The sequence below is a fragment of the Diceros bicornis genome, chromosome 12, assembly GCF_020826845.1.
Source record: "Diceros bicornis minor isolate mBicDic1 chromosome 12, mDicBic1.mat.cur, whole genome shotgun sequence".
Classification (NCBI taxonomy): Eukaryota; Metazoa; Chordata; class Mammalia; order Perissodactyla; family Rhinocerotidae; genus Diceros; species Diceros bicornis.
In genome coordinates, this window is record NC_080751.1 from 41,234,703 (window position 1) to 41,250,259 (window position 15,557).

General features: G+C 35.6%; 1 protein-coding gene across 7 annotated transcripts in view; it reads right to left on the reverse strand.

The window, feature by feature from the left end:
* PLEKHH2 (pleckstrin homology, MyTH4 and FERM domain containing H2) overlaps positions 1 to 15,557 on the reverse strand; it is a 106,587-nt gene that overhangs the window by 24,961 nt on the left and 66,069 nt on the right. For all 7 annotated transcript variants that reach the window (XM_058551337.1, XM_058551335.1, XM_058551334.1 and 4 more), the window contains 5 exons: positions 14,972 to 15,151; positions 11,396 to 11,504; positions 10,341 to 10,453; positions 2,393 to 2,572; positions 401 to 498 (listed from right to left, as the gene is read on the reverse strand). In XM_058551337.1, the coding sequence (XP_058407320.1) occupies positions 401 to 498; positions 2,393 to 2,572; positions 10,341 to 10,453; positions 11,396 to 11,504; positions 14,972 to 15,151 (680 nt within the window). The remainder of the gene's footprint in view (positions 1 to 400; positions 499 to 2,392; positions 2,573 to 10,340; positions 10,454 to 11,395; positions 11,505 to 14,971; positions 15,152 to 15,557) is intronic.

A 15,557-nucleotide genomic window follows, 5' to 3' on the forward strand; every position in this document is an offset into this window, starting at 1 on the left:
TAAAAGGAGGGAAGACCATCAGGGAAGTCTTCTACATAAAAGAATTCAACATGGAGAAAAGTAGTAATAAGGGAAAACTAAGGAAACAAAATAATTGCTTTTATTGAATGAACACCCACTAATGCTAAGTCATTCATACTTGAAATGTACACAGACTTCTCACTTAAAAATATTCTTTGTCAGGTTTTCAAGCTTTTACTGCAATCTTCCATAAGAGATTTAACATAACAAAGGAAATATTTTCCAAGCTCCACATAAATGATAACCAAAGGCTTCTTGTACCAACATTTGTTTCACACATTCTTCCACAAATGCACCTGGCAGGTTACTAAATACTTATGATTTATTGCAGACTTTCTGAGGCCACGTAAATGGTTCAGTTGGCTAGTTTTCTGCATACCTGGAATCTGCATTCCTCTTTAGGTGGAGCCTAAGGAGCCACAGGAAAGGATGATGGGGAAGGAAGAGCCCAACACAGAGCGCCAAGAGCTGCCAGCCCTGGGCAAAGAGAAGCACCATAGGTTAGACACCACATGGCAGTCAGAGATCCACATCAGAACAGTTGTGACTGACAGAGGTTGTGAGAGCAAAAGGATGATGATAGTCTTTCTTGACCCCAAAATGTTTTTGCTTCTTCCACATATACATTATCTGCTTAGAGCATTTATAATACACAAAAACATAAAAGCTCCACATTGGGTCAGATCCATAATCCATCTAGTGTGTATATTATTGTCGACAATTGAGGTACCACAGGACATGTAGATATAGTAGTCCTTGTTGACATCACACTCAAAGATTAGGGACATTGTTCCTTTTTTGCTCATTTATGCATTTACTCACCCATTGAAATACAAGTAATGGCTTTGAGAAAGGGCAGATGGAAAAATAGTAAAAAATCATGTACCCAAAACAAAACCAATCTATCCACACATAAATACGTATACACCTAAATAAGGGGTAAGCATAACATATTAACAGAGGTATCTTTAGGTATTGGATTATATGTAACTTTTTTTTTCTTTGCTCTGCTCTGTATTCACTTTTCTATTTTAATTTTTTTCATTATGCAAGTATAACTTCAACAATTTTTAAAATTTATATAAAAAAGAAGAGAGGGAAAAAGGCACTGTTCCCGCCCTTGAGGAACACAGTTTAGGAGATGTTATATATTTAAACAGTAATTTATAACATAACATAACTAACACCACGTAATAATTTTTTTCAAGTGTAACCAGTGGAAGGAATGGTTAACTGGTGTGGGAGTCAGAGAAGAATCTACAGGAGAGATGTTGCTCGGGCTGGACTGTGAAGTCTACGGGTGGGAAGAAAGAAGAGGGATACAAGTAGTAGGAATAATGCCAGGAGCAAGGTGAAGGATAAAGCAAAGGCAGGGTGTGTTTGAAGAACCGGAGAGTTTATTCATTCATAGTATGCTGGAGGCAGGAGGCATAAAATGAAGTGGAGAAAGAGGAGGACCCTAGAGCCAGATTATGAAAGACGCTTGACGCAAATGAAGCTTAAGCTTCAGAATCCCTCTCGTGCACAAGCCCCCTTCAAGTCCCTGGGACTATTAACTGTGTTTACATGGTCACACATTCTTTTAAAATGTATAAAAGTAGTGTATTTTGTAGTCTTTTTCTTAGAGGGTACAAAATATTCATTGCATAAGCTTCAAGTCCCACAAAACCTGGATCAACCCTGAGAGTTCTATATGCTAGGGTAAGAAATTTCTGTTTTATCCTATGGTTTACAGGCAGCCAATAAGCAAAGATTAAAATAGTCACTCATTGAAGAGTAAACACAAGTGACTAAAAACCACGTGAAAAATACATTCAACTGCACTAATAATTAAAGAACCACATCCTAAATCAATAGTCAAATAGTACTTTTTACCTGGAAAGAATTTAAAAGAATTACCTGAATGTTGTTGAATTATATAGGGAAATTCTAGAAATAAATTCAAAGAAATTCACTAGATTTGTACACAAAATTTAGGCTCAAAGATGTCTACTGTAGTGGTGTTTATTACTGGAAAAATAATTGGAGCAACCTAAATGTATCATAATTGATATGGATGCAACTATTAACGTTTTGAAGAATGTTGAACGATTCAGGGGAAATGATTATGTTCTATAGTTTGAAAAAGTAGTATGCACGCTGTAACTCCTGTAATATGAAAAACTGTGCATGTGCATAAATATACACATTCGTTTACATAGAGACACATAAATATATAAACAAACCAAAAGAATGTACATCAAAATATTAATAGTTATTTTTCCTTTTCACACTTTTTGTATTTTTTAAATGTCTATACTGAACATGTATCATTCTTACAATCAGGAAAACAACATCATTTTAAACTGCATGTATATGTATCAATATATACCTGCAATGGTCCTGGTTGATTCTGTGGCTGTCTCCGTCTTGTCTGTTTAATGAGCTGACAGCAAATTTCATTCTGTAGCTCAGGATGTGTCAGACAGATTTGCAAAGCACTCTGGGCTAGAGATATGTGGTAATCAATTGCAGGGGAGTCAACTGCTGCATTTATAAAAAGCTGGCAGGTCTGAATTAAACAAAAAAAATTGATACACTCAAGGTAAGGAATGATTAGATTTATTCTGCATGAATTATATTGATTCTCTTCTTAGCAATAGTTTTTGTTTAAAAGGATGGAAAAAGATATATTACGATAACACTAATCAAAAGAAATTCAGAGTGGCTACATTAATATCAGACAAAGTAGATTTCAGAGCAAGGAATTCTGCCAGAGATAAAGAGGGTCATTTTAGGGCCGGCCTCGTGGCTTAGCGGTTAGGTGCACGCGCTCTGCTACTGGCAGCCCGGGTTCGGATCCTGGGTGCACACCGACGCACCGCTTCTCTGGCCATGCTGAGGCCGTGTCCCACATGCAGCAACTGGAAGGATGTGCAACTATGACATACAGCTATCTACTGGGGCTTTGGGGGAAAAAAAGGGGAGGATTGGCAATAGATGTTAGCTCAGAGCCAGTCTTCCTCAGCAAAAAGAGGAGGATTAGCATGGATGTTAGCTCAGGGCTGATCTTCCTCACCAAAAAAAAATAAAATAAAATAAAGGGGTCATTTTATAATGATAAAGGGGTCACTTCATCTAGAGGACATAACAATCCTAAAGGTTTATGTACTTAATAACAAAATACACGGTGCAAAAACTGACAAGACCGCAAGAAGAAACAGACAAATCCACAATTATAGTCAAAGATTTCCATTCCCCTCTCTCAATAATTGAGAGAACAAGCAGACAGAAAATCACTGTGGATTTAGAAAACCTGAACAACACTATCAACCAACTTGACCTAACTGGCATTTAGAACACTCCACCCAAGGGCAGAATATGCACTCATTTTAAGGGCATATGGAACATCAATCACCTCTCATCTACCAGACTATAAACTTCACAAGGACAGGAACTATGTCTTATTTATCTTTGTATTCTCCACACAGCATAGAATGACACAAGAAATGTTTAATGAATAAATGGATTTAAAATTTGACTAAATAAATATAATACCTATTAAGAAAGACCAAAGGGAAGTGCTCATAAACACCAATGGCAGGCTTTAATTATTGTGTTGTTATATAGTAGGTAGTCTTTTATCTCTTCTGAAAACAGAATATAATTTTATTTATTTATTTATTTATTTATTTATTTATTTATTTATTTATTTTTCCCCCAAAGCCCCAGTAGATAGTTGTATGTCATAGCTGCACATCCTTCTAGTTGCTGTATGTGGGACGTGGCCTCAGCATGGCCGGAGAAGCGGTGCCTCGGTGCGCGCCCGAGATCCAAACCCGGGCCGCCAGCAGTGCCGTGCATGCACTTAACCGCTAAGCCACGGGGCCGGCCCATGAGAACAGAATATAATCAAATAAATTTACTCTCTAACCTAAAGCATTGCTGCCCAAAGCATTACATGAAATATTCAATGGAAAAAGATTTCCACCATTAAATAGTTTTGGAAAAATCTTGAAGATTTTTTATGCATATTAGTGTAATAAGGATCTGAGAAATCTTGCCATGAAAAGCAAACAAATAAACAAACAAAACTGTTTCATTTGTTTAATCCAGAGTTTTCTAAATTTATTTGACTACAATCCCTTCCCAAATCTTTGTTTTTTCCTAGTAACAGCAATTAGCATCTTAACTAGTTTACCGAGAAAAATATTTTGGGAAATAGCAGCCTAAATAACTTAAAATGGAGGTAAATAAATACTTTTTTTCCCCCAAAAGAAATTAAATTTTGGAATAGTTACTAGGAAAAGGTTATAGCATAATCTTCCCTAGATATTTTTCAAGGTAGGATATTAATACTTATCATTCTTCACTTTAACAGTTCATTGTAATAAAGCCGAAAATTTGTTATATCCATGACTGGAAGAGTAGCTACTCCCACTTGAGAAAGTTTGGGATGGCACTGCCTAGAGGCATGGGAAGCAACTTCAATCCTTATATAGTTTCCTATGAATTCTTAAAAATATTTTCATGCTGATTGTACAACCCCAAATTATTGTTATAATGTATCAAATATATTTGTGGTTATAGTGTAATAAAAATATTTGTTTTAATGTATTAAATATATTGGGCTTATTATTGACATTGAAATTTGGGAGTAAAATAAAGTTCTGGGAGGTAAATCAATTTCTTTTGAGCAGGCTATTTAACTATGTCAGTCTTGCTTCCTTAGAATAAGTTATGCTTGTGACAGTATATAGTTGGATCTTGTTCTTTTTTTTCTTTTGGTGAGGAAGATTGGCACTGAGCTAACATCTGTGCCAATCTTCCTCTATTTTTTGTATGTGGGATACCACCACAGCATTGCTTGAGGAGCAGTGTGTAGGTCTGTGCCTGGGATCTGAACCTGTGAACTCTGGGCCACCAAGGCAGAGCACACGAACTCAACAATCACGCCACTGGGCTGGCCCGTGATCTTGCTTTTTTATACAATCTGACAGTCTCTGCCTTTTAATTGGAATATTTAGACCATTTATGTTTAATGTGATTATTCGTATGGTCAGGAATAAATCTATCTTTCTATTTGTTTTATATTTGTCACATATGCTCTTTTTCTGTTTTCCTCTTTTTCTCCCTTTTAAAAAATTACTTGAGTGTATTTTATGATTCTGTTTTATGTCCTTTGTTGGCTTATTAGCTATACCTCTGATTTTTTTATTAAGTGGCTGCTTCTCAGTTTATAGCATATAGTTTAATCTTATCACAGTCTACCTTTAAGGAATATTATACCACTCCATGTAGTATAAGAACCTTCCACAGTATACTTCCTCTCTCAGTCTTTGTGCTATCGTTGTCATACATTTTACTTTTACACATAATTTTAAGCCCCACAATATAACATTATTATTATTATTATTATTATTATTATTATTATTATTATTATTATTATTTTGGTGAGGAAGATTAGCCCTGAGCTAACATCTGTTGCCAATCCTCCTCTTTTTGCTGGAGAAGACTGGCCCTGGGTTAACATCCATGCCCATCTTCCTCTACTTTATATGGGACACCGCCATAGCATAGCTTGACAAGTGGTGCGTTGGTGCACGCCTGGAATCCAAACCTGTGAATCCCAGGCCACCAAAGCAAAGCACGCAAACTTAACTGCTACACCACCGGGCCAGTCCCTATTATTTTTTCTTTAATCCATCAATTATCTTTTGGAGAGATTTAAATAATAAGGAAAAATTCTTATATATTTACCCATATATTTGCCACTTCTAGTGCTCTTCATTCCTCTGTATAGATCCAGATGTCTATCTGGCATCATTTTCTGTCTGCCTAAAGGGCATTCTTAAACATTTCTTATAGTATTGTTCTGCTGGGGATTAATTCTTTCAGTTTTTGTATATCCAAAAAAGCCTTTATGTCACCTTTGTTTTTGAAAGATATTTTCACTGGATATAGAATTATAGTCTCACAGATTTTTTTCTTGCAGTTCTTTAAAGATGTTACTCCACTATATTATGACTTACATAGTTTTCAATGAGAAGTTAGTTGTCATTCTTACCTATGTTCTCTGTATGTTACGTTATTCTCCTCCTACACATACATAGCTGCTTTTAAGATTTTCTCTTTATAACTTGTATAAAGTAATTGAATATGATGTGCCCTAGTGTGGTTTTCTTCATATTTCTTATGTTTGAGATTCATTGAGCTTCTTAGATTTCAGTTTATAGTTTTCATTAAATTTGGAAAAATTTAAGCCATTATTTCCTTAAATATTTTTCTGTTGCCCTCCTTTCTTTTGTGAGACTCCAATTTCATATGTATTAGGCTGCTTGAAATTGTCTGACAGCTCACTGTCCTCTATTCAAATTTTTTTCAGTTTTTTTCACTCTGTTTCATTTTGGATAATTTTTATTGCTATGTCTTCAAGTTCACTAGTCTTTCCTACTGCATTATCTTATCTGTTGTTAATCTCAACCAGTGTATTTTCATTTTAGCCACTGCATTTTTCATCTCTAAAAGTTCAATTTGGGTCTTTTAAAGATCTTCCATTAGCCTCCTTAAAATGCTTGTGCTTTCCTCTACTTCTTAAACATATGAAGTGTGGCAGCTAATCTCCGAGATGGCCCCCAATGATCTCCACCTCTCGAGATTCAGACTCTTAGGTAATCCCCTTCCATATTGTATTAGAGTTGATCTGTGTAACCAGTAGAATATGGCATAAATGATAGCACTCCATTTCTGAGATTAGGTTATTAAAAATCAGTGTGGCTTTCATCTTGAGTACTTTACTTGATGCCCAGTGTGTCAGGAAGTCTTTCCGCTCTGGATGATAAGCACATAAATTATTTCCACCTCTGTGTAAACTCCAGGAATTTTTTTGCCTATTCCTTTCTGGTAGCTGTTTCCCTAGCCTCAGGTACTTTCCTCACACACATATACTTATCAGCTCTCAGCTGAAACCTCAAAAGGAACCCTCTACAGATCTCTGGTGCTCTCTCTTCAGCTCTCTTCTCTCAGTCTTGTGAATTATAACCACCTTGGCCTCCTCAAACTCTTAACTTTGTTTTGGCAATTCAGGACAACTTCCAGGCTCCATTTGGGTGCCCCCTCCCTGCACTGCAGCTTTGAACTTCTCTCCAGACATTTAAGCTGCAGCAATCATAAGGCTTACTTCATTTGTTTTTCTGAGGATAAGTGTCCTGCACTGCCTGTTGTTCAATGTCTGAAAACCACTGGTAGGGTAAATCCAGTCCCTGTTGCTCCATCATGGCCAAAAGTAGAAGTCTTTCCTTTTATGTTCTAACTAGTTGTTGTTTGTACACATAAAAGGTTTTGCTTTCTGCTTATTAATTTTGTGTCTCACTAACTAACTGAATTCTCTCTTTGGCTGTAGTAGATTTTTAGGGTTTCTTTTTTTTTTTTTTTTTGGTTTTCTAGGTATACAGTTATATCATCTGTAAATATTGGCATTTCCAATCCAATCTGTGTGCCTCTAATTTTTTTATTGGTTAATTACAAAAGGTTAGTATCTCTAATAGAATGCTAAATAATAATGAGGATAAACTCTATACAAATTATACTTTAATAAAAAAGTTTAAAAAATAATAATGGGGAGTGATTGTCCTTATCTTGTTCCTCACTTTAGTGGAAATGTTTCAAGCATTTCCCCATAAAGCATTATACTTGCTTTTAGCTAAGACAGAAATATTTTATCATGTTAAGGAAATATCTATCACTATTTTATGAATACTAAATTTGTCATCTATAGAGATGATTGTCTACCTAATAATAAATAATATTAATGGATATCCTAATATTTAACCATTCTTGATTTCCTGGAACAAATCTCTCTTGGTCATGATTTATTATTCTTTGTACTATGATGCTAGATTCTGTTTACTAATATTTTATTAGTTTTTGCATGAAATGCTCTGTTTTGTACAATCTTTTCTGAGGTTTTGTGTCAAAGTAATACTTACTTCACAATAAGAATCTGGTGATACGATGATTAAGAACTGCTTCAAAATAATCCAATATTGGGGAGCAGTGGGGATAGGGAGAATAAAACAAACTTGGTCATGTGTTGATGAATATGAAGCTAGGTGCTGAGTACCTTGGATCTCATAATATTCCCTCTACTCTTATATATGTTTGAAATTTTCCAAAATAAAAAGTAAAAGAAAAGGAAATTTGGAAAATTTCCTTTTCTATGCTTCAGGACAGTTTAAACAGCATTGAAATTATGTACACTTACAAAGTTTGGTAAATTCCCCTGTTTAAATTTTCATTCACCTGTGGGATTGATTTTGGACATATATATTTTGTTATAAAGTTGATAACTTCATCCAGATTTTCAAATATATTTATATAGAGTCTTTCTTGCTTTGGGTATTTGTGTATTCTACAGGTGGATTTTTAAAAATGTTCCATTATGGTAATTTTAAACATGAATAAAAGTAGAAAGAAGAGTATAATGATCACTCATGTACCTATTACCCAATGTCAATAATTATTAGCATTTTGCCAAACTTGTTTCCTTCAACACTCCCCTTCGAGTTTTTTTTCTGGAGTATTTTAATGTACATCATGTTATTTTACCAATGAATATTTTGGTATGGATCTCCAATTGATAAAGATTTTTTCCCATAACCATCATGTCATCATCATAACCCCCAAGTTAACAACAATTCCTTAATATTATCTAATAAACAGATAATTTGTTTTTTTGGTGAAGAAGATTGGCCCTGAGCTAACAACTGTTGCCAATCTTTCTGTTTTTGCTTGAGGAAGATTGGCCCTGACCTAACATCTGTGCCCATCTTCTTCTATTTTGTATGTGGGTCACCACCACAGCATGGGTTGGTGAGTGGTGTAGATCCATGCCCAGGATCTGAACCCATGACCCCGGGCCGCCAAAGTGGAGCACACCAAACTTAACTACTACACCACCAGGCCAGGCCCAACAGATAATTTTTTTGAAATGAGGGGAATGTAGGCAAGAAGAAGCCAAAAGAAAGACAAAAATTGAGACTCTAAGAGACTAGAGGAAAATGAAGTATCAAGGATCTGGTGTGGAGTCAAGATCTGAATCCTTACAAGGTACACTATATTCTGAGACTGGAGGAATTGGAGGAGAAAACAGATGAAAGAATGCTCTGGAGAAGAGAGATTTGAGGTGATCATGTCTGATGCCCTCTAGTTTTCTCAATGAAATTGAAGGTAAGTTTGTTGTGAAGAGCATTATTGAGCAGGGAGTTTGAGGGGGATGTGACCAAAGACAAGCAAAAGGAGAGGCAGTTGACATTCTCAGGAATGAAGAACATGGATTTATATTGAGTCCAGTCCACATGGCTGTTCGATGCTTTCTAACAGTGCACGTGTGACTAACGTGGAAGCAGACAAGACAGTAGCATTGATCTAGGTTGGGGTTTGGCTGAGGAGGGCATGGAATTATGGGTCCCAAGGAACTACAAATATTAATGGAAGTAATCCAGACTGGTTAAAGAAGGAAGAAAAGCCAAGGGGCAGTTATCATGCTCCCTTTTGATCTCAAAGTATATAAATGGCTCAAAATAAAGGTCTTAGTCAGGATGAAAAGTGGAAAAGTAAGAAAATAATAGAGCTCATAGGCTAAGAGATTATGGTTAAAGAAAGAGATGTTAGAATTTAAGCTTTCAGGTAAGGAATGGTGAGTCAGAGTATGGACATGGAGAATGGGAAGATGAAGTAGCCTAGAGGTGAAGCTTACTAGCATTGAGAAGGTCAGGACTCTTAAGACCATAGCATTGGTGAGTGAATTGATAATAAAGTCATTCAGGATAACAGCAAGATTTGAGGTAGAGAGAAAGAATGTGAGTTGGGAACCAAAAACCTTAATGAAATTTGGGGAGCTACCAGAAGGTGACTGATGACAGAAATGGGGTGGATAAAGAGTGATATCATTGAATAGCAAGTTTCAAGTGATCAGGGATTTCTAATAGAGGTTGAGTAATAAGAATTTGAGAGAAGCATTGGAGAAGATCTCTCTCCCAACACTGAGGTAAGTGTGATATGAGAAATCTCTCCATTTGAGAGGCTGAAGAGGAAATGATTCTTCTGATATCAAGTGTTTCACATTGCCCAAACCCCAGATAGTTTATTTCAGTAAATCCCAAATCTTCACTCAGAAAACATATTAGATTCACTTAATTTTATTTCAGTAAATTTTCTTCATCATCATCATCACATTTTGAATTTTCTTGGAAAGGGTGAACCTTTATAACCTAAATTATTTATTTTTATTTTTTCCAATTAAATTTTTTAACAACATAGAACTCCATATAAAATTTTACCTTAAATAATTTAATAGCTTCTGTCTGTAGAGCTTCAGAAGGTAGTGTCGTCAGAGGGGAAATGATTCCTTCTTTGCTATGACACAAAGTAGGGTGTCTCCATATCTGAGAGGCTAAATATAGAATAAAATATGAACAGAAAACAGAAAGAATCACTTATTTTGGCCTCCCATTAAATTATCCCTTTAAAAAACAGTTCATTCAGGCCTGGCTCACTTTAAGTCATAAAGGTCATGAAAAACCTTTGGCAATATTATTTTACTTCAGTTTCCAGGCCACTGGGATTTTCATGTTTCTGTTTTGCATAAATTAAATCTAGAAGAGGTTGGTCCTAATAATCGAGGCTGAAACAAGTCTACCATGGCATTATTGTGTTGCGTAAATGTGCTAAAAACTGGTAAGCCAGGTAGGGAGATGACTATACATGAGAAAGAGCTGGAGAAAGATATAGAGAGCAGAAGCCAAAGTAGGAAGAGATAGAAAGATAAAGAGGAACTTGAAGTCACTCCTAAAATCAACATTTATTAAATTCCTATGCTGAACACTGCAAATAAAACGTGATCTCTGTTACTATGTAAAGCAGAGCATATACTCTAGACTCTCAATGGGGAAACCTTAGCCATAAAAAAATTTCAGTGCAAAGCAACAAATGCTATAAAAGGGTTAAATAGGAAAGTGCATTGGGACCTAATTTTAACATTTATTAGGCACCTTGTATGAGCCAATGCTAAGCTGGGGTGGGCTGACTGCGGGAGCTCCTAAGGTAGGTAGGATTTCATCAGGTTGGTGGGGAATGTGAAGGAAGGTGGGCATCCCAGGCAGAGGGAGTAATGTGAGGAAAGGCAGAGAGGTGTGACAGGACAGGGCATACTGAGGAATGATGGTGTTCCTGGAGCCTAAGAACCACAATGAGAATCCTGGCCCATGACAAGCAAAGCCAGCGAAAAGACAGGTAAACTGCAGGAAACAGGAACCCACAAAGTGAAAACTCCATTAGGCTAAGGGGGTTGGGGTACATTTCATAAACCATAGAGCCTTATATGTTATGAACTTACAAGGTTCTCCTTCTATATTTAGCAATTTGCAAACAAGTTGTTCAAATTCAGATCCAACGTTTATGTTGTTACTTCCAGCTGCAACAGTCAGATGATAAAGCCAAGTGTCCTTAAAATCAGAACATATTAATAGAGATGTTAACTGAGATATAGTTTTTGATGACTTAAGGAAAAAACAACTTGCATAAACAGTAGAAAACTTTGACACTGAAAAAAAACTCTTTAATTTTTAAATAATAACGAAAAGCCACTTAGTCAAACAGTTCTGAAGCAGGCTCACTTTAATCGCGCTCATAGTACCTTTTCCCATTGTTCACATCTTTATTATTTTCCATTTATGTTTCTTAGAAAAGTATAATAAAATTAAGAAAACTGATATGATATTAAGAGACTAGAATAAACACACCAGTTAATATTCTTTTAAGAAATATGATAAATTCTATCAAATTTAAAATCTGACTCCCAATACATACATATAACACATACAAAGTACTTCAGAAATCCAGGAAATTTAAAGAAGAAAATAATACCCAGAAGGAACATACTTCAACACAATAAAGGCCATATAAGAAAAGCCCACAGCTAACATCACACTCAATGGTGAAAAACTGAAAGCTTGTCCTCTAAGATTTGGAACAAGGCAAGGATGCCCACTCTCGCCATTTCTATTCACCACAGTACTAGAAGTCCTAGCCAGAGCAATAGAGCAAGAAAAGGAAATAAAAGGCCTCCAAATTGGAAAGGAAGAAGTAAAATTATCACTGTTTGCAGATGACATGATCTTATACGTAGAAAACCTTAAGGATTCCATAAAAACCCTACTAGAACTAATAAACAAATTCAGCAAAGTTGCAGGATGCAAAATCAACATACAAAAGCCAGTTGCATAAACTAACAACGAATTATCTGAAAAGGAAATTAAGAAAACAATCCCATTTACAACAGCAAAAAAAGAATAAAATACTTAGGAATAAACTTAACCAAGGAGGTGAAAGACTTGTACACCAAAAACAATAAAACACTAATGAAAGAAATTAAAGCAGACACAAATAAATGGAAATACATCTAGTGTTCATGGATTGGAAGAATTAATATTGTTAAAATGTCCACACAATCCAAGGTGATCTACAGATTCAATGCAATCCCTATCAAAATCTCAATGGTTTGTTTTTGTTTTTGTTTTTTTACAGAAATAGAAAAAAAAAAATCCTAAAATTCACAGGGAACCACAAAAGTCCCCAAACAGCCGAAGTAATTTTGAGCAAGAAGAACAAAGCTGGAGGCATCACACTTCCTGATTCAAAATATATTACAAAGCTACAGTAATCAAAATAGTATGGTGCTGGCATAAAAACAGACAATGGAACAGAATAGAGAGCCCAGGCATATATGGTCAACTGATTTTTGACAAGGATGCCGAGAATACCCAATAGGGATGGGATAGTCTTTTCAATTAATGGTGTTGGGAAAAACTGGATATTTCCATGCAAAAGAATGAAATTGGACCCTTATCTCACACCATACACAAAAATCAACTCAAAAAGGAATAAAGACTCAAACATAAGAGCTGAAACCATAAAACTCCTAGAAGAAAACATTGGGAAAAACCTTCTGGACATAGGCCTTAGCAATGATTTCTTAGATATGACACCAAAAGCCCAGGCAATAAAAGCAAAAATAGACAAATGGGATTACATCAAACTAACAAGCTTCTACACAGCTAAGGAGACAATCAACAAAATGAAAGGCAACCCACCAAATGGGAGAAAATTCACAAATCATATGTGATAAGGGGTTAAAATCCAAACTATATAAAGAATTCATACAACTCAATAGCAAAAAGACAAACAATCTAATTAAAAAGTGCACAGAGGTTCTGAATAGACATTTTTCCAAAAACATACAGATGGCCAACAGGTACATGAAAAGGTACTCAACATTAATCATCAGGGAAATGCAAATCAAAACCACAATGACAGGCCGGCCCTGTGGCTTAGCGGTTAAGTGCGCGCGCTCCGCTGCTGGCAGCCCGGGTTCGGATCCTGGGCGCGCACCAACACACTGCTTCTTCGGCCATGCTGAGGCCGCGTCCCACATACAGCAACTAGAAGGATGTTCAGCTATGATGTACAACTATCCACTGGGGCTTTGGGGGGAAAATAAATAAATAAAATCTTTAAAAAAAAACAAAACCACAATGAGGTAACACCTCACACCTGTTAGAATAGCTATTATTAAAAAGAAATAAGTGTTGGCAAGGATGTAGAGAAAAGGCAACTCTCGTACACTGTTGGTGGGAATGTAAATTGGTGCAAACACTACGAAAACCAGTATGAAGGTTCCTAAAAATATCAAAAATAGAACTACCATATGATCCAGCAATTCTACTTCTGGGTATATATTTGAAGGAAACTTTATAATACAAATATACATAAAACACTAAGTCAAAAAGATATATGCACCTCCATGTTCATTGCAGCATTATTTACAAAGCCAAGACATGGAAGCAACTTAAGTGTCCATTGATGGATGAACGGAAAAAGAAAATGTGGTATATATATATATAATGGAATATTACTCAGTCTTAAAAAAGGAGGAAATCTTGCCATTTGTGACAACATAGATGAAACTAGAGGACATTATGCTAAATGAAATAAGCCAGACACAGAAAGACAAATACTACATAATAACCACTTATATGATGAATCTCAGAGTCAAACCCATAGAAGCAGAGAGAGGAATGGCGGTTCCAGGAGCTGGGGGAAAGGGGAAACAGGGAGGTATTAGTCAAAGGGTACAAAATTTTTGTTATACAAGATGAATTAGTCTTAGAGATCTATTGTACAACACAGTGCCTATAGTTAATAATACTGTATTATATACTTAAAAATTTACTAAAATGGTAAATCTTATGTTAAGTGTTCTTATCACACACATACAAAAATAATAATAATAAAGAGGTCAAGAGGAAACTTTTGGAAGTGATGGACCGGTTTATGGCATAGATTGTAGTGATGGTTTCATGGGTACATATCATTTCCAAACATACCAAGTTGTATACATTAATTATGTACAGGTTTCTGTACGTAAAAAATAAAGAAAGAAAAGAAAATACTCCATTTTTATATTCCCCAAATATAACTACTTGCCTTTTTTCCAGTCTATTAAAATAGATACGTAGATTATATTTTCACATAGTTGAAATTATATTAAAAATAGATGATTAGAATTTCTAAATTTTACTAATATTCCTTACTGCTAAAAATTCTTTATAGAAAAGATATAAAGGCTATAGGATATGGACATATATTTATTTAATCCATTTCCTATTGTTGAACATTTAGATGGTTACTTATTTCTCACTGATAAAAAATACTGTGAAATTTAACATCTGTTAAGCAAGAAAGAATGTCTGTTATATTTTCTGTGTTTGAAATATATCAGAAATAAAATTATTTTTAAAAGAATACTATGTCTAACATATTTGTAAGTAAATCTTTGATTGCATTTATGCTCATTTGAAAATTATTGCCAATACTTAATAATATTAAAGTCAACCAATAAGTCTTTATGTACCTTTTCATGCTTAGATCCAATTAGGAGGTAAGTGGGACCTTGGTCTTTGGGGTGGATCACGATGGTGTAATGTGTGGATAACAGACTTCGCCCACTGGCTTCATAATCTTCATCTGAATCACAGGATCTGTCAACCTCTTCAACTTTAGCCTCCCAGAGTTTGATCTGACCTAAAGGAAACTAAAGAAAATGTTAGTCATTGTGAGGAAGGCACTTTCTAAATCTTTTCCTGCTGAAATTTTTCATAGTCCTTTTCATTCCTACCTTTATGTAGCATATCTTTTTAAAAAATGAATGCCTAAAGGCAACTCAATTATGCACATTGTTACAAAAGTAGTAGCCACAAGCAAAATGCCAACTGTCATATAAAAGAGCAATTTGAACACTAGACATTTAACTTTTTTTTTTTTGGTGAGGAAGATCAGCCCTGAGCTAACATCTGCCAATCCTCCTCTTTTTGCTGAGGAAGACTGGCCCTGGGCTAACATCCGTGCCCATCTTCCACCACTTTATATGGGCATGCCGCCACAGCATGGCTTGACAAGCGGTGCGGCGGTGTGCGCCTGGGATCCAAACCAGCGAACCC